Genomic DNA, 19,102 nt, shown 5'->3' on the forward strand with positions numbered 1-19,102 from the left:
AATCCTAATCTTACATTTTTTAATAAAGTTAAAAATAAACATTAGCGCTGTAATATCTAGTGCGCTTAGAAAAAAATTAATAGTGTAGGGAGGATAGTGTTTACGATTAAGGAGCAGTTCAAACAGGTGTTCTCGTTCTGAATCATATTCTGGACATTGCCAGATGATATGATTGAGATCCTGAGCCTCCGCTCCGCATTCGCAAGAACCATCCGAAATGAAGCGTACTCTCGCCAGGGGGGCATTTAAATTATAATGATGTGAGCGGCTCCTGTTAACAAGTGTAACAAAATCTCTCGGTAAATTGAGACTAGAAAACCAAGGTATTCTGGAGTCGCTAAAAAAATGTCGAAAAAAATATACACCTTTATGTAAGCCTTCAGTCTTAATTCTATCATTCGATGACATTCTCATTTGATATTTAAAATCGCTAACGAAATCGGTAAACGGTATTTTGACGTTCGATACGGTTCCCGATTCTGTAGCTTCTTTGGCTAACGAATCAGCCTTTTCATTGCCTACTAAGCCAATGTGCGCAGGGATCCAGATAAATTTTACAAATTTAGTATTACTAGTGCAGGATATAAAATTGCAATATTTGTTCTTAATTTCTAAGAGCAGTTTGTTACATCGCGAATTCAACAAAGGTTTTTGTAAGGCTTTGATTACACTTTGTGAATCTGAAAAAATGAGAAAGTTCGAATCAGTGTGGGAGCTAACCACATCTAAAGCTCGATTAATTGCGAAACATTCTGCTGTAAATAGCGACGCTTGTCTATGTAGGCTAATTTTTTGGCTCATATTTAATTGTGGGGAGTAATAAGCTGCCCCCACTGACTGTGCATTTTCTGTTTTACTGCCATCTGTGTAAATCTCAATCGTTTGCGGAGGGGCCGACTCAATAAAGTCCTTTAAGATAGCATTAGGGTAGACCGAGTTCTTTATAGATTTACCCAATTCAAGGTCACAGAGTGGGATGTCAACTAAAGATCTGTAATTGCTGGAGTATATAGGATGCCTTTCATTTGTCGAGATACCTTCGAGAAGTTCAGAGATATTAATGAGACTTTCGAATAAAAGCGAGTGCTTTACTCTACTATTAGAAAATAACGTTATGAGATTAGTATTGCTGCCAAAAAGAATTTTATTTGATACTAGATCTCTAAGTGAAAAGCACTTAAGAAGGTATTTTTTTGCAAGAAAACTGCTTCTGTCCAGGAAATTGGTGGTCTTAGCTTCACCTAATAAAATATTGGTGGGCGTACTACCTTACTTCTCATGATTTGAGACGAACTAGGTTCATCGTATCTGTACGACTACTACAATTCCATGAGTACGTACAATTTCACGTTCACCTGTAGACCGCGGAGGGTCAAAGTAACCGGGGTCACCCTATAGATGCACACATCGAAGCGTGAAAAGTGGGTCAAAAGGTATTCCGCGAGCGTTCCCTCCTCGCAGGGTTAAAAATCCGTGGGTTCCGCTGAAAATCCGCTCGGAACCTGGTGTGTTCCTGGATCTCACGAAACTGTTAGCACCCCCACCTGGCTGGGCCGAGTAGGCGTCGCATAGTCGATGTGGCTACGTGCTTCTTCCGTTGGTGACTCCGGTGTACATGCATAGAGTGTGCGATGCGCGCACTCCCTGAGAGTGCAGTCCCCCCTGCAACAGAGTTGAACAGAGTCACGGGCGGGCGTGTGCACCGAGGAAACCCGACGCACACGTGGCCGCCGAGAGAACGAGGAGGTAGCCGAAGCCGAAGCCGAAGCCGAAGCTGAAGCCGAAGGAACCTTCGTCCTCTCCTCCGTCACTCTCGAAACTCTCCTCGAGCAAGGATCGAGAGGCCCGCCGCGCGATATATCCACCTATACGTGTACAGTACCCACTATATTCCCAGCATACACAACGCTGGCGGATAGAGGACTATAGGCGGTCGCGGCCGCGTAAGCGGACGGAGAGCCACGGTGTGCTGCAGCTAAAGTCCACGCAGTGCAGTCTCGACTATAGTGTTTAAGCCACGGTGGTGCCGCAGTCCATTCGCGACCGGCAGCCAGGCAGCACATTCGAATCCCTTTGTCTGGCCCGTCTACGAACAATCCTCCGCCGGAGGATCGACCGAGGATATTCGGGATCGCGGTTCCTCGATCGGACATCTCGCTCTCAAGGTCACTGGACTCTCCCGACAACCTTCCGGATTCCGGTACCGCTCGGCACGTTTCGACGCGGACCCACCGGACAATATCCTGTTGCTCCGCGACTTCGGGCGAAGCTTCTGATCGGATGAACACGGTCTACCGAGAGTGTGAAAGTGCTAGTAAAAGTCGACTGATCGGAATACAACCGATTTCATTTGTTCCTCCCCGAAGTAGACAGTGATCGATATCGAAACGGGGTACAGTTAATCGAGCAACCTTGGCTGGCAGAGGCTACTGGCGCCGTGGATGCACGCCGAATTTCAGCCGAATCGACTCGTGAAATTCCGATCCTCCCTTTCCTGTTTCTTTGTTGGCCTGACGGTAATCGATGCTATTGATTGACGTTGAAATGCTCGATCGGGAGAGGCCGTTGGCGCCGTGGATCCGAGTGTGAAAGTTGACGCGAGATGTGCACGCAGAAATTCCGATCCTCTCTTTCCTGTTTCTTTGTTGGCCTGACGGTAATCGATATCACTGATTGATCGATCTTTCTTCTGAAGGAGCTCGGAGAAGCGAGAGGAGAAATTCGGCGCGATCCCTCGGCGATGATCCACGCGAATGGCGTCGCGACCGTTCCCCGGAGCCTGCTAGAATACCCGCGTCCTCGGTCCTGCGTGTTTCCGGGGCTGGAGCGTGTTCGAAAGTTACCGCGGATGACCCAGACTCGAGCGCGATCGAGCATGAAATCAATTCGAAGCGGAGAGCCGCGAGTCGGGGACGGTCGATCAGCGATCTAGACTCGATCCTCCGCGAGAAGAAGACGGCGCAACGGAAACTCGGCTTCCGAATGAAGAGAAGTCTGTCGGTCTCGATTCCGTGGGATCGATACGGACGTATTGGTTCGTGATCGAGAGCTGGACCGAGAGAGAGTCGTTGCCGGTTTACGAGGTAAGATAGGAGCCGACGATATCCGAGGTCATCTCCGGGGGTCTGGCTCGGGCGGAGTCATTACGAATGTATTGTCCACGGGCGACAGTTCTCGTACGAGGCTCTAGCTTGTAGCTTCTCTTTCGCATCGACCCGAGAACAGCGCTTCTAGAAACGCACGCGTCATCGATAAACGCGACGGAGTTTATCGTTCGCGTGTGTCGCGTCGCCTGTCCTTCGTTGACACCGATTAAGCCCGAGAGAGCTGGCCAGGAATGTTTATTGAATAGATCACTTCCGAGCGAGCTGGCTGACGAGGACCGGCGGCCGCTGCTGTCGAACACCGTGAACCAGTTGCCGGCCACCTGCCCACCGTCCGCAGCTTTTCGAGCGGAAGCTGCGGTACGCTAACCTTGTCGGCTAGATCACTAACATTGTGCTAATCCTCGCGGACTGCTGGCTCCTTGAGAACTGGCTTGTTCAATGACTGCGATAAATTATTGACGAACAGCTAAGGAGACGCACGACACTCCATTGCCTCTTGTGGAAAGCGAAGACGAGAAGTGGCTGTTTAAAATATCTCCTCGAGGGAGAAGGTCAAATAAATGTAGGAAATTTCTACATATATACGTTATGGAGAAGGATGACTGAAAAATTATTCTAATCTCAAAGACCTTGACACTGCGAGCGTCACTGGAACTCTAGTTCTTCTTCGCTACCTGCACCCTAGGTGCTCTCGATTTTCCCCGGCGTTCCCTTATTCGATATTTCTTCCACAAACCGGAAACATCGCCGGGACTGCATGCCTGACCAGCGTCAAGACTAGCGAAATTCTGCAACAGGTAATAATAGAATAGTGGCGCCGCGTTTCGCCGGCGTTCGAACGGATCGTCGCACCTGCCGCTATCAGTCATGCCTAACCGGTGTCGCAGAACCTTGAGACTCGCGTTCCCGAGTTGAACGCGAGGCGAGAGCATCGCGAACACCTGACCGTTCGAACCGCCTTTTCCTGGGAAGAGCAGCTGCTCCGGAATATCAACAAAGGCGAGGAACAATAAAGCTTGACGTTGATAAGCGTCGTCTGTGGTTGGCGAAGCAGGCGAAGAAGGGAGCTGGGATCGTTCTCTGGCGCAGCGGGTGACGTCAGTTTTCGTCGTAAACGGATGGTATGCGTCTTTAAAGAGGGCAAGGGGAGATAGGTGCTCGCTGGGAATCGCCGGCTTGATAAGGAGAAACGATTTCGAGAGAACCGGGGTTCATGTTTGTGACGTTTCCGTGCTCGACGAGTAGCTTGAATGGGGAACGGATACAGGAGCCGAGTAATCAAGAATATTGATCGTAACGCGTAAACGCGAGAGCCTGTTCTTTCACAGTACCCGTGGGAGATCGAAGTAGAGGAGCTCTCGATCGGATCTTGAAGAGAAACGATCGAGAGGCTGGTGCGCGAAGTTGTGGTGGAGGGTTCTTTGTTCCGAAGAAGACATTCTTCGCGTCCAAGTGTTGAGGTGGTCACGAGTGATTGGTATTCGTGTGCGGAGACTGATCCCAGACCTGCAATCACCGTCGGTGACGTCAAGGTGTGTTCATCGCGAACGGCGCGAAACCGTTCTGAAAAGAACCGAACGGAAAGGAACGGTTCGGATCGCTTTGTGCGCTGGAAATATGACCGCTAAATATAGTCGGAAGAATTTCCGCGGCATCCACGCGGCCGGTTTTGCTCGATTTTCGTAGCCGCGATTTATGCGAAACGAGTGCGGGCTCCCGGTCCGCGGACGTCGTCACCGAGCGAGGGTCGTGTTACCCGACTGTCTGTGAATCAGACCAGTGACTCGGCAGCAGAGCGTCGCCCCAAAGATCATCGTGCTCCGTCGATCGACCGTGGTTCCCGAGACCGAACGATGCTCATCACCAAGTACACCACGATTCTGCTGCAGTCCACCAACCAGCACATCATCAGGTAAGATCAGAATCTTTTTGGACAGGAAAGAATCGTTTAATGAATTCACGATTTCGGACGCGTGCGCTGTACCTTCACCCGGAGGAACAATTTTCAGCTTTTCGGAATGTAATGGTATACGATTCGACGAGAATATGATGAAACTTTAAATTCTAGTGAGAGGAATCCAAGCTTCAGTGTGCGGAGTTCACTCGTTTAAAAGTTGTACAGGTTTTGCAATCCAGACTCACCCTTTTGCAAAGGGTTCTAAATTGAATAATTGAACGACGGAATTTATACATTTCTGGCGGAAACGAGTAGGTGTAATGTAAAATGCTAGAAGCACTATTAGAATTTAACATTTTTTATTCTGCATGAAGATTCGCAGTTTAATGATACCGTAATAAATAGACGCAGCGAATCTTTATGCAAAATAGCAATGTTGTACCTGAATTGCAAGAAATGAGTAAAATAGAAATGGATTTTCTCGGTTAATATGTTTGATAGGTCGAAAATAATATGATAGTATTTTGAAATTCTTCTAATATTTGTACTGTCTTAAATTGCACCAATTCATTTTCGTCATAAGTAATAAAAATAACCGACAACTTGCCCGCGGAGAGTTGTTAATTCAGCGTTGTTAAATATTAAGCCGTTCGCGTCGTTTCCAATGGAACTCCAAGACTGGGAGACAAAGACATAAACTAGCACTACTATCGCGCATTCAGATAAACCGGAGAGTTAATTGGCATAATTAATTGCGCACTATCATCCCCGGCTGTGCGAGACCGTTATGCGACCGTGAATTCATCTCGCTCCCATTGCCTAGAGACCGACACGGCGTCGATTGACAATTACCAGTTCATAATTAATACGGACGTCTAAGAGAAGAGGGGCCGTGCGAACGGTAATTGGGGCTGGATTTAATTTTCACCGATTAATTTCAGAGATAATCGAGTTCGTAGGGTGTGGCTGTGGGGGGGTGAGAGGGGTTGAGTCAATGAAAAGACCGGGAGTCGTCGATTCTTCATCTGGTGGCGTCGAGTTTCTTCGGGGATTTCGCATTCAGAAATCGTTCGTTGCATATTTAAGCCACCGAATCTGGGGTTCGACGAATTGGGGGATGACGGGGTGGGAGGCGGATTATTAAATCCGACGCGCGGCACGGCGCAATCTCGTGCTAGGAACGATGAAGAGAGAGACAGAGAGAGAGAGGTAGACGTCTCGAGACTCGAGACCACGTGCTGCTCGTGACCACGAATAAATTCGGCCGGTTTTATTCCGGCGTTCTCTGTTTTGCTGGCTATTTTCTACGGCGCGGATGCACCCGTCGATCGAAAAACACGGTCCAAGCAGTTTAGGAAGAATAGAACGGTACATCAGTCGCTGCCCGAGCCTGAAGAAGGGACCGGGGAATTTAATGGTGACCGAAATAGACGAAGCGCTCTTCAACAGCCGTACGTTCAACCTTGGCAGTGTGTTTGTCTCTTGAACATCTATTGTGCGGAACGTACAACTCCAGTCACAGCGGCTGCTCGAATAATTGGTGCTATCGAATCATTCAACTCCTCTTTTTTGTGTTGCAGTAGTTTTTACGGTTTTAAGGAGGTCTTTTAGTTTGTTCTCTTCTAGAGTTTATTTTCCTTAAGGACAACAAGATCGAATAGATTTGTTGTAGTTCTAGATGAGCACCACTCTACCCCTCTACTGTCTCCCCACTCTACCTTCTCCTTCTGCTACGCTATTGGTGGTGCCGCAGAAGTCCGTGCAGTTACCCTAAATAGAAACTTTCTTCTTGAACTAGTAATCTTGAGAAATTAAGTGTTTTAAATTTAAACTGTTTGAAATTTCTCCTGCTCATTTTTGTCATAAATGCATCAAATCCGCAGTCATGATAAATTAGGAATAATATTCAAATAAAGTACAGTCACCCATTACCCTACGTAATTTCCGCAGAAAAACAAGAACGAAAGGATCAGGCGGCGCACAATAAAGTAGCGAGTGGATTGGCGGGATTCCCGACACAATGAAACGATAAAAGCCTCGTAAACCTGCGCGTCCGCAGAAAACGCGCGAGGCATTGGCGCAATACCATCAACCACACACGGCAAGTGTATACCAAGCGTAGTTGCAAACGTTATTTTCGTCCGTCGTAAGATTTGAGTCCTCGGGAACGGGCTTTTCTCCATTTTAGGTGGTCCCGAGGCCGTGTCACCCGGTTTCCAATCGAATCCTCGGAACGGAGCCGTGAACTTCTCCGTTCAATATCATCGCGACACTTTCGGATTCAATTTAAATTCAAGCCGGTCAATTCGGTGCCGGCTTAGTATTGGCGCGTTTACGCACGTAGCCACGCAAGCACTTCGTGAATACTCGTGCGAATATATTATCGGCTATCTGCGGGCAGCATCTCTGCGCGCGAACTGGCAAACGAGTTTTCGTATCGAGCACCGTGACACACGGTGTTAAGAGATATACCCGCGATATCTCGAGGTTCGGAGAAAGTCGTAAAAAGACAAAGAAAGTGGGTTACGACGTTCACGCTCGCTTTTACAATGGGAGGCACCCGGGGGCTGTTGCTTTTAATAACTCCGAGCGACAATACCGCGCTACCGAGTCGCGGCGGCGCTGAAAGGGGATTCGAGAGGACACTCGAGCCAACAGGAAGCTGCGGGGGTCTGTCATTAATTGATCAAAGTGGTCCTCGTAACTTCGCGCCCAGCGTAAAACGTTCTTTTTTTCGGAAATTCTATGGAGTGTTAATGAACACCGACACTCGAGGCAGTGTCGGGATCTCTCGGTTCGCTTAATGAAATGCAAGATGCGAAACAAATTTATATTTCTACGGGCGGACGTCAAGAGGCCTCAAGATAGAAAATAAAATAAAAACAACAGTTTATCGATACTTGGAGAATTTTATGCGTCGTTTAGCCGTTGTGCCTGATGTTTATGTGCTTAGGAACGAGGCTGCGGATCTGCGAACACCATGTAAACCAAAGATTTTTTTATTTAACACTGATCGTACCGCGACCAGTCGAATGACCACTTTCATAGGAAATTATTTAGATATAATAGAATTATTTAGAAAAGAAATTATTCAATAAATTTCTTTACTCGAGCACGTATTATTATAAAAATTGTGAACAATCTGAATAAATTCAGTCTTGTCATTTTTATAAAACGATGTATATAAACGATACATTTTGTAACCGGTACGGTTCATGTTAAGCCTGTATAAATAAGTAGATTAAAAAATGTCAAATATGTTATGACTAGACAGCGGATCTTTATGCAAAACAAAAACTTTCTACCTGATTTGCAACAAACTGGAGCGAAATAGAACAGCATTTTTTATTCTTCTAATGTTCTTACTGTTTTAAATTGCACCTACTCATTTTTGTCATAAATGCATCAAACGTGCAACAACGTCGCATAACCTGAATAGAAACGGCGGAGGTGACGACGCGACGTTACCTGACACTCAAGAGCGAACGCTAATTCGATCTCCGACGGTAGCAAGAACGTTTATGCCCACTATTCTGCAGAATTACAGTGATTACGTGTCCGTGTCAAGAGTACCGAAGTAAGAAGCAATAAAATCAACGACCGGAGGACATAAAATCGGGGAATCTCGATTGCATCCTTCGTCAAGCGTCCGAACATAATCCAATCACTCCCGAGGCTCGTCGGGGAGAGAGCACTCGAGAGCCGATGGTGTTTCCGAAGAAAAGCTGGTCCACGTCGAGCGGAACAGCTCTCGAGGCGGCGCAAACAGTTCGATCGGTGTGTTCGCGAGGCCGCAAACGGTGAGGAACGGTCGTTTGTCAGTAGCAAATAGAACAGTTGATCTCATCGAGGGCCTAACGAGGGCTCGTTATGGCAGTGCACCGGCTAGTATATGAACGGTCCAGGGTGTCGCGAGCGCGTCGATCTTTCGGGGTTGCATGCAACGTTTCCGATCCTGGATCGCCTAATTAAAAGGAACGTTAGCCCCTGCTAGAGCCGGGTCTCCCAAGGAAAACCAATAAAGGACCATGGGTTCAATCTTTTTCTTTTTTGCACCGTTTCCTTTTTTTCTTTGCTCTCGCTCTCTTTCTCTCTCTCTCTCTCTCTCTCTCTCTCTCTCTCTCTCTCTCTCTCTGTCTCGCGGTTTGCTCCCCTGGGAGCACGCGATCGATGCGAGCGCCGCCGGATGTCCGACATCCGGGGACAATTTATACCGCCGATAAATTCCTTTTCTCTTTCATTAGTGGCCTCGTCCCTGCAGCCACCGCGGAACACGAGAGATTTACAGCGACCTTTGCGCGTCTCGCTATTCCTATAACACCGACGGAATTGATTCCCAATGTCCAGAATCACTGGAAACGAATGGCACAGTTCTTGAACAACTCGACCGGCATACGCGAACAGGCGAGTCTGGAATTGCTCGCGGATATAATGACGAAATACGTAAGGGATTGTCGTAAGGGTTGGGACACGTTTTGTTTTTAGGTATAACTGCGGAATTTTTTCATACACAGAAATTTTTATTTTTTATCTTCAGCATTTCAGATCTCAAGCGAGATCTATTTCCGCTGCACTGAAGTAAATTACAGTATATACGTATTCATACATATTTAGTTTACGTTAAATCAAATTAAATTTGTAGTTTACAGATTTTTATGAAATTAAAAATCAGAAGACAAGCTTTAATATTTTATTTTAAACTTTGTTTTGTCCGCCACTGCAAATCGGTACAACAAGTAACAATGTACATATTGGGTACAGGTGTGCGAGAACCCGAAAATGTCGATTCGGGTCGAGACGAGAATTTGTTTCGAGATCGAGACAAAGAAAATATAGGTAACTGATAAACTCATTTCTTTTAAATTTTCACTTAGACCACTTTCATGATTACGGGCACATATCGTTGCTCCAGAAGTATAATGACGCAACTGTAAAGTTTTGTGAAATTGACTGTGTTGGCGGGCTCAAAAATACATTTACTAGATGTTTGTAAATCGACATAATTGCACTTACAAAACATTTACTTGTTTTCCTTACTCCTATAACGACAGAAGTGTAAAATTTGTGATGCATTTTCAGAAGAACAATGACGTATTTACATGGTACTGGTTACTGTGAGGCTGGTATTTATTATTTTATAAATTGAAATAACTTAAAAGTTGCAATAATAACCCACAATGTCTATAAACTACTCTCATAGAAGATTTAAACCGAATCTATAGCCGATTCTATTAAGACAAATTCGAATTATTTTTCTTTTGCTTGTCCTGTAAAATTTCAATTTTTGCAGTTGTGTCATCATACTTCCGGAGCAGCGATATGACAATTTCAAATAACATCTAGCCAAATAGAATATTAGCTTAACGATTATCTCCCAAATGATTTATTTCGATAATTCCCAAGCCTGGGAGGTAATAGATAGCATCCGGTCGAACAATCTCAATTTCCCCGGGTTGTCTGGTCCGTTAATACGGGTGCGGATCCAGATCCAGGAACAAAAGGAGAGTGGAGCGTCCGATTGTTCATCAACGACGATGCTGGTCGGCCCGCAATGACATAACCGTCCGCGGTCGAAGTTAAATCAACGGAAGGGATCCTAGCGGTGGAGAGGAGGCCGGCGGTAGATTCTTTTTAAAGGCCCCAGCACGGTTTCAGGCCCGATCTCCACAACCTGTTCCCAACCGGGTAAGAGAGGACAAAAAAAAGGGGAGACAGGCCCGAGTAGATACTTTTCTTCGAGTGGCCGAGGGCCTCCTCTTCCTTTTACGACGGCAGTACATTCGCAACGACACGCGGCCCTCATTAGCATATTCTTCATTTTCGACCGACTTCTCTTTCCTATTCGTGTGCCAGCCCGTAGGTGGATCTAGTGATCTTATTTCGGACGAAGAGCTCTTTTAAGTCTTTTGTGCTACCTCGTGTTACGCGTATTCTTCCGATCGGTGGTCTTTCTTCAGCGGAAAACGTCCCGTGAGATCGGTTCCGAGTGTTGGGAACCGGTCCGTCGTTCAACTCAATTTAGAATCCCTTTCAGAGCACGCGAACAAGTTGTAATGTTCCTTCGCTGTTTGTGGGACTTTTTACGCTCACGGTTTCGTTATACGCGCGAAATCACCGTTGAAAAAAAACTTTTTAAAGAAAAATTAAACCGACTTCGAAAAAACGCACTAAAAAGAATGAAATAATTTCCATTTAATTTATGCGAATACACACAAACTTAAATACAATACAATCTTTTCGGAGGCGGCGCAAAATTGAAGATTTTCGACACTGGAAATTACGAAAATCCTTAAATTCTTCTAAATACTAATATATTTATATTTATTTAAATAATATATTTGCGCCGCCTCCGAAAAGATTGTATTGTATTTAAGTTTGTGTGTATTCACATAAATTAAATGGAAATTATTTCATTGTTTGTAGTGCGTTTTTTCGAAGTCGGTTTAATTTTTAAAAAAAAATTTTTTTTATTTCACACTTTTTTATCTCTGTCAGCCGTTACATTCCAAATCGTAATTTATAAATATCTGAAAGCGGCAATCGATAACGGGGTAACGACGTCGCGTCGTTACTGTTCCCAATGTCTAACATTCAGCGGAGTTCACGACGGTATCACCACCCTACATTTTCGCAAATAAAATCGTAATTAATAAAGAAATGTAAAATTTTTTTGCACGTGACCATCCCGGGAACATACTCTACAAGATGCAAAAGGTTTCGTTCCGATTGGTCCATCCATCTCGACGTAATCGGTGAACATACATAGAAAAAAAAAAGCGAAAAAAAAGGCACATACAGATCGAATTGAGTAACCTCCTCCTTTTTCGAAGTCGGTTAAAAATGTGTGAACACAATTATAAATTCTATTTTTCTGATCATTATCTCGGTCGCTTTCGATCCAAAACAAATAAAAATCTTACTAAACTCTATGGAATTTTATATTCCAGCATTCTTTGAACATTTACACAAGTCATAAATGCATAAAGATCCGCAATCTGATTATTACAGAATCGTTACGAATACTTTTTGGACTCGCTGTACATACGTGTCGAGCACCAAATCTCGGTACAACTTTTTGTCTAACGTCGCCGGCTTCTGCAATCCATGTGTCTGCCACTAAAGAAGGTGGAGAAGAGAAGAAACAGGGTGAAAACGGACCCTCGCCGCTTCCGCCGATCCAGAAACGAGCGCCGGGAACTTTTATATCGTCACAAATTGCTCGAGGCCAGTCGCGGACGGCCACAGCCGTATATCGCCGTCGATGGTTACTTTTTAATTAAAAGTTTAACCGTTCATCGTCTGGCTGCATCGGAATCGATCGCATAGATTCTTCCATGATCAAACATTTAGGTATAGAACCCCGAAGGGTGGTTCGAAATTCAGAGCAGGATTTCACAGATCAGTAACCTTTCGTTACTTAACAAGTAATATATACAATAACTACCATAATTCTTACAAATTGGAATTTTACCTTAAAGCAGCGATTTATATTTTATAATTATCGACGACTTACGAGATAATGAAAACAAGTGAAAACACCAAGTGGATAGAAGTATGTTTGGTTCTCCATTTTTGTGATTAATTTGTTGGATCTTCATTGCTGTTTGTTACAGCTCGTAGCCTTTTTGTTTCTTCATCATGCAAATCATTGAAAGAGGTTTCATTTTCCATAAGTGTGCATAACGTACCAATTACAGTTGTTGATTCTATTCTTTATTGATCGTTCCACTGGATATTCCGGATAATATTCTATCTTGATCGTTCCGCTGGAAATTACGAAAATATTCGTTCGAAGTATAAAACAGAAAACTCTCTTCCCTCTTCGCGAGTGATCGTTTATTTTGTTCGACCCTCGTTGCGCCCTCGCGTTACAAGAAAACCGAGCGATAAAGTGCCCGTTAAACACACGGCTCGGCATCGTTCCATGGGAAATCGTTCGCTCAACGATCGAGCACACAACCCCGAGATTATGCTCGTAAAAATCGTTTCTATGGGAAAGCAGAGCAGAATGGGTGTGCGTGCAGGCGACACATCCGCTGGTCCTTCGTTTCCGGACGGTGTGTAGGGGTGGGTGGCGACTACGTCTCGAAAACGGAGAACAAGTTCGTGAGCTCAGGTGTTCCGACGAAAATTTCGATGGAACTTCGTCAAACTTTCCACGGAGCTTTCTAAACGCTGGACCGGGGGGTGTCTGCCGGTTGGTTCATGCCAGGATGGTCTGTATATTTTGCGGATTATGGTGGAGACGCCTAACCGAGCTGTATATTTTTTGTCGGGAAAGATAAAACTTCGGGCGTCCTGCGCCTCGGGGAAAAGCCGGGTTCAAGAGGTTAGGATAAAGGATGTTTTCTTGGGGATGTCCTTCTGGTCACTGCAATTTTCTCGGGAAATGCTGGCAGTCCGCCGACTGTTTTCAAGAATTGTATTGTTAATAGCGGAAATGTCTGAAAAATGTGGAGTCTCCGTTCCAAGATATACGAAATAATTTTTGTATATAATACAAATACGTATATAATAATGTATCTTCTTGTACACGTCTGTGTCTATAAAATAAGGTCGTTCCGAAAGCCAATTTTTGTACCATTTAGAATAAGTTTTATCATATTTTGTTCTATGATCTCTTACGAATTTCTGTTTCTTATTAGCAAACAATTGAGTTATGTCTTTACAATTTTATATTTTGGCCGCAGTCTGGTAATTATTTATTATGGAAATATTTATTTTATCACTACCGAGCTCTTAATGCGAATAATATTCCTTCACAATAATAAGATCTTTATTGAGGTTTCATTCAATTTTATATGTGGAATATTTTTATTTTGCATTTAAATTCGCAGTCTAATAATCGGAAACGAAACTTGAACTCTCGTGTAAGAACACTTCGAACTTCCGAAGAAGTCCGGAAAAACCCTAATTCACCCCCGAACAATCATTCCTCCTCGAACACAAATAAAATCACTGAAATACTGTTTGAGGACGTGGCAATAGTTTGGAAGCTTGATTTCCTACTTTTCAGTTCAACAGAATGGCGTCAAGGACGTTAGGTTTAGGGGTGAGATGCGTCAGGTTCTTCCGAGTATACTGAACAGTTCCGGGCCACAGTTGTCAGGTTTCAGCTGGAAGTTTAGGAACCCATAGTGGAGGTGGACACTCGGTTTTTCCAGTCGCGACTTTTCCAACCCCGTTTTCCGCTCGGCGGATTGCGATTGTCCCCTCGGGGACGGCGGGAAGGGTTTCGGGGGAGAGAATTATAACGCGACGCGAGCCGGTTGCTGTAGAGTAATCGCCCCTGCAGCGTTTCACCCTCGCGAGACGCTCGAATATGCAAAATACTTCGCCGCCCGTAGTTTTCTAAACAATTTGGGAAATGCGCGCTTACAGCTTGGACACCGGCGCGGCGCGGCGGAACGAAACGGCGCTGTAATGAATTATGTCTTCTGCGGGGAATAATGGGACGGGCTCCGGAGGAACGGGTGTGCATAAACTGTACAGGGCGTTTCAGATATGTTGTACATATTTCCTTGAAAGAGCTAATCACAATTTTTCAAAATATTCTATTCTTACGATACAAACCTTTCTTTAAATCGAATTTTTATTAGTTTTACTTTTGATACGCACTGTAGAATAATGTAAACGCGCAAATCTGTGACGGTATTTTTATTAGAACGTTATTAGGGCACTTTAGTGTCAGATGCCGAGGTAAGAGGAAATGTATCGAATCATTACCGTGATCACTCTATCGTGAAATGAAGGGGGATATAAAATAACGTGACATAAAATACGTGTATTTATTTATAGCAAAAAATAGCAGTCCAAGAAAAATACACCAGATGTATCCAAGATATAAGATCAACTCTTACAGGTTCATTTAGTTGTCTACGCTTACGCGGCCGTTTTAGTTGTCTAATAATTATAATCAAAGTAAATTGATAGTTTCCAGCAAAGCGATCATACTAGGGGAAATTCGTAATTGTTGGATTAACAGAGACGAGATTGCAAACAGCCGTCTCACGTTGCAGCGGTATGTTTCTTCCGCCGCATAAGGAGGTACGTTAATTACGTGCACCGTTACTGCGATTACAAGGTGCAAATTGTTTTCAGTTTTCTTTTTTGGCTGCGGCCGGGTCGGGTCTCTTTTACTTCCTGTGGGAAGGGGCAGCAGAATATTTTCAGCCTCCTGCGCAATCGAATTCGCGTCGTTATTCATTAACAATAAAATGCAGCTTTCATTTTATTCTACTTTACAGCTTTGTATTTACGCAACGTGCATCGGGAATAAAGCTCTTTTCAGCTTATTACGAATTTCACAGTAATATTGTACAACAATATAACATTTTCAGCAGTACATACTTGCATTAAGAATGATTTATACAAAATATCTCACATTAGATTCTCATCCCGTACGTCCTTATAATTTCTTTTTAAATTCAGGATTCAATTCTCCCTTCAACCACAAGATTAGAATTTCTCCTTCGACGTGACCTTCATACCTCGATAAACACAAGCGAAACAGAGAAAAACTAATTATGTCCATTGTATCCTGCTACAACTTTCGTATCAACCATTTCTCACACATCAAATAGTTTACGCGCAATTTCGGTGGCACACTTAGCCGAATCGCCTTGCAGAAAGATCCGTTTCAATGGACCAATTTCAACCCTCGTCGTTCCATTTCTCTCCAGAATCTGTTCGAGTCCATCGAAGCGACGGAATCGAGAAAGTCGATGACGGAACGCAGTAACGAAGACATTCACCGTAACAAAAATCCGTCGGTCCCGATTTTCAATGCGGACTGAGCGGCGGCCTTTCTGATTCAAAAAGCAATCAGAAAAGACCAAAGGTGGGGCGCCACCGTGTACGTGATGTGATTTCCGGAAACAGTATCCCGTTCCTTCTTCTTGCCGTTTCTTCTGCGAACCACGCGAGCTCGTGGCCAGAACATCTGCGGTTCTCGGAGTTTGACAGAGACGAAGCTCTAGATATGGCGGATAACGTGGGGGGAGGGGGGTAGAAGCGGCAGACAACAAATCGTTTGGTAGATACGGAACGATATAAAGCAGCCAGACGAACTTGTACTAGCTGAAACTGCCACTGCCAATTGTCACGGATACGGCGGTGAAGAATCGATTTGGTATTTGTCACGAGAACATGCCACGAGCTGTCCGATTGGCTTCCGATTGCGTGGATCCGGCCAATTCTTTCGGTTGGAACGATTTTTAACAGTAATGTTTAACAAGCATCTTTTTTGGTAAATGTTACGTTGAGGGGAGGCAATGACCTTGACACATGTTGTCACCCTTCTGAATTTTTAAGGAAAGTATTTGCTCATTTTAAAGTACATCTTTAAGATTCCATCCTCAGGGTTTATTAAGATATCCAATTTTACTTTTAGATCAATTTTATCTCAATGTCAATCAATGCTGTTGTTGTGCATTCTTTTTGTACGAGTGAGAAGACAGCACGATAGTATTATGTTCGTTAAAAATGACTATTCGACGATGTTAAGAACACCAGTAGAATGGAGATGACAATCTTCTGAACGAAGAATGTGGACAACCAAAAAATTCAATTTTTACTGTAACTACTAATTCATTCACAGAATATGTTGCTTACAGCGGTGCATGTTTATTCGGGGAACAATAGTGATCGTTGCAATAAGCTAATAGAAGACAACTGGTCCACAATAGAATTAGGTATTCCTATCGGAAACACCACGTCTGAATGGTAGCTATCCCAGCAGAGTGCGTTATTGCCGTTGTGCGTGACCTTTAGAAGCGGGTTGCTGCGTTTCCGGAATAATTTAATTAGCCAGTGTACAGAGTGAAGTGCCGGGTCTTATCCCGTGGGTTTAATAGCGAGCTCAACCCCATAGTCTCAGTTCGGTTCCCAGGGGACGTATCTTTTCTCCTGAACCGTGTCTGCGAGCTACGCTCGAAATATACGCTGGGATTCCCCGGCGAAGATCATGGAAACGAGGGCGCATTCTGCCCACCGCGGAGAACGTCGTTTAATGAATTAATTAAGTACTATTTCGTTTAACCGTCGCCCTCTATCTCCGACAAATTCGTGCTCGATCATCTCCCCTCCGCCGGTGCCGCTGTTCGCACGCCGTTGATCGGAAGAAAGTTCAACATCGACATTTCCAAGTGAATCGTAATTGACACTTTCTCTTTGCCTGTTATTCTATCACTTGGCTCTTCGTTATCTAGCGAGGTGGCTTGTCATTAGCGGACGGCGAAAGTTTATGCAAATATCATTTCTAATAAGGATCGAAAATATTGGCCAACCTTTTAACAGGTTGAAACGTGGACTATGAAAACTTTTTTGAAAGAAGTTTCCCGTATTTTGAGTTCAGATAAAGGAAGATTCTTCGGTGTAAAACTTCCAGTTTGAATAGAATTGATAGAATAGATAAATAACAATTTTTCTATGATATTATTAGGCATTCTGCCTGAATTGCAACAAACTGGAACGAAATAGAAACGTATTTCCTTTCCTAATATGTTTAATAAGTTGACAATAATACAACAGTATTTTTCAATTTTTCTAACAGTCTTATTTTTTTAAATTACACTTATTCATTCTTCCCATAAATGCGTAAAATTCGCTGTCTATTTAATATACTACGTGTACATTTATAAAAACAACTAGAAACTCAGAAACGCAGAAGCAAACCAATTATTTAAATACAGTATTTATACTTAAAAGTATTTATCCACTCCGTCGAGGCTGCTCAGTCGGACTTCGTAAGATTCTAGGACCTTGGAAGTTGTCAATTACATTCGATTCTTACACGCTGTCGACGACTGGAGAGTGCGGCGACTTTTTGCGATCGTTTGGAGCAAGAATACCGATCGCGAGAGCCCGTTTCCATTCACCGGCTGATAGAACCGTGATACCCGTGGCTCTCGATCGCGAGTCGCAATAAAGAAGACGAAGAATCATCGTGACAGACGGTTAACCTTCAGGAATGCTTGCCGGTTTTCTGGCGAAACATCTCTCGCGTGGAAATGCACCGTCAGGTTACATCTCCGTGGGATCTACCTGTGGGCGAAGCTTGCTGACAGGAACATGGCGAAGATGATGCTGTCGACCTAGTTCTACTAGTTCCTTCTTTCGTTTTATTTCTCGGTATTTTTTCGTTCGCGACTCGAACACGATATTCGTGCCGGTGCAATCGATAGAGAAGATAAAAAAACGGTACAAGCGATTAAGAATTTCCTGACGGTCGAATGAAGCGTCTACTACCGCTTCTTTGTGTGACACTTTTATAGAAAGTCGCTATCTGCCCGTCTGCCAAAATCTATACAGATGTGTATGATTTTTTAACATGCGTTCCTGAGGTTGAAAATTCTTCCCAAATGTGGCTAAACGTTCTTCAGTATAAAGAGCTTCTTCATTGACCTACGAGCCATGGAACCATTTAGCTGTTCCAATTGATCTGCTGCAATTCTTTATCAAAATAAAAAATGTTTGCATTGGTTGCAAGACACAGGAGCCAAATAAAAATGGTATTCTTCTTTGAATTATCCTATTAAGCTGAAACTGACACGTTGATGTCCTTAAATACTTTTAACATTTCCACTGGTTTAAATTGTACGTACCTATTTTTATCATAAATGCATTCAAGTCTAGTTATAACGAACGTTTTGAACCTTCCAGATCAAGTTAACACGACTCGTCGGCAACAGGTCGTTTTGCTCATAGTTGGGATCCGATCAACCAATTAAGTAGCAGACAATTACACATGGAACCTAGTCGGTAGAGAGATACAGTTTCCAGGATATTGCTCGGGAGCCGAGGCAATAAACTTCTTTTTCGTACGAAACGATCGAAGTTTCTAGCCGTTTCGGTTTTTGCGTCAGCGAAATTCTCCTGCGTGTCTCTTCCTCCTCCCTGTGGTGTATACTATAGAATCAAGGCGATCGGTTTTTTCCGAACAGCTCGCTACACAGAGGGAAAAGGGGGAATTCGGGGTTAGGCTTCGAGACGAAAAGTGGCGCTCCATCGCGGCAGTAAAATCCTCGCCGGTACGCCACAAATCTCTTCCGCCACCTTTCCTTGCTTCTTCTTCCGCGAGACCGGTGCCCTTTTACAG

The 19,102-nt window shown here is 44.2% G+C and overlaps 1 protein-coding gene across 9 annotated transcripts in view; it reads left to right on the top strand.

Annotated features, from left to right (window-relative positions):
- Spri (Src homology 2 domain-containing protein sprint) overlaps positions 1–19,102 on the top strand; it is a 267,117-nt gene that overhangs the window by 178,887 nt on the left and 69,128 nt on the right. Inside the window, exon 1 of one of the 9 annotated variants that reach the window (XM_076426804.1) lies at positions 43–5,019. The exons of the other annotated variants lie outside the window; for them this stretch is intronic. Coding sequence (XP_076282919.1) covers positions 4,961–5,019 — 59 coding nt within the window. The 5' untranslated portion in view covers positions 43–4,960. Of the gene's footprint in view, positions 1–42; positions 5,020–19,102 lie in introns of those variants that run through there. 9 annotated transcript variants of the gene reach the window in all.

The sequence above is a fragment of the Lasioglossum baleicum genome, chromosome 7 (assembly GCF_051020765.1).
Source record: "Lasioglossum baleicum chromosome 7, iyLasBale1, whole genome shotgun sequence".
NCBI lineage: Eukaryota > Metazoa > Arthropoda > Insecta > Hymenoptera > Halictidae > Lasioglossum > Lasioglossum baleicum.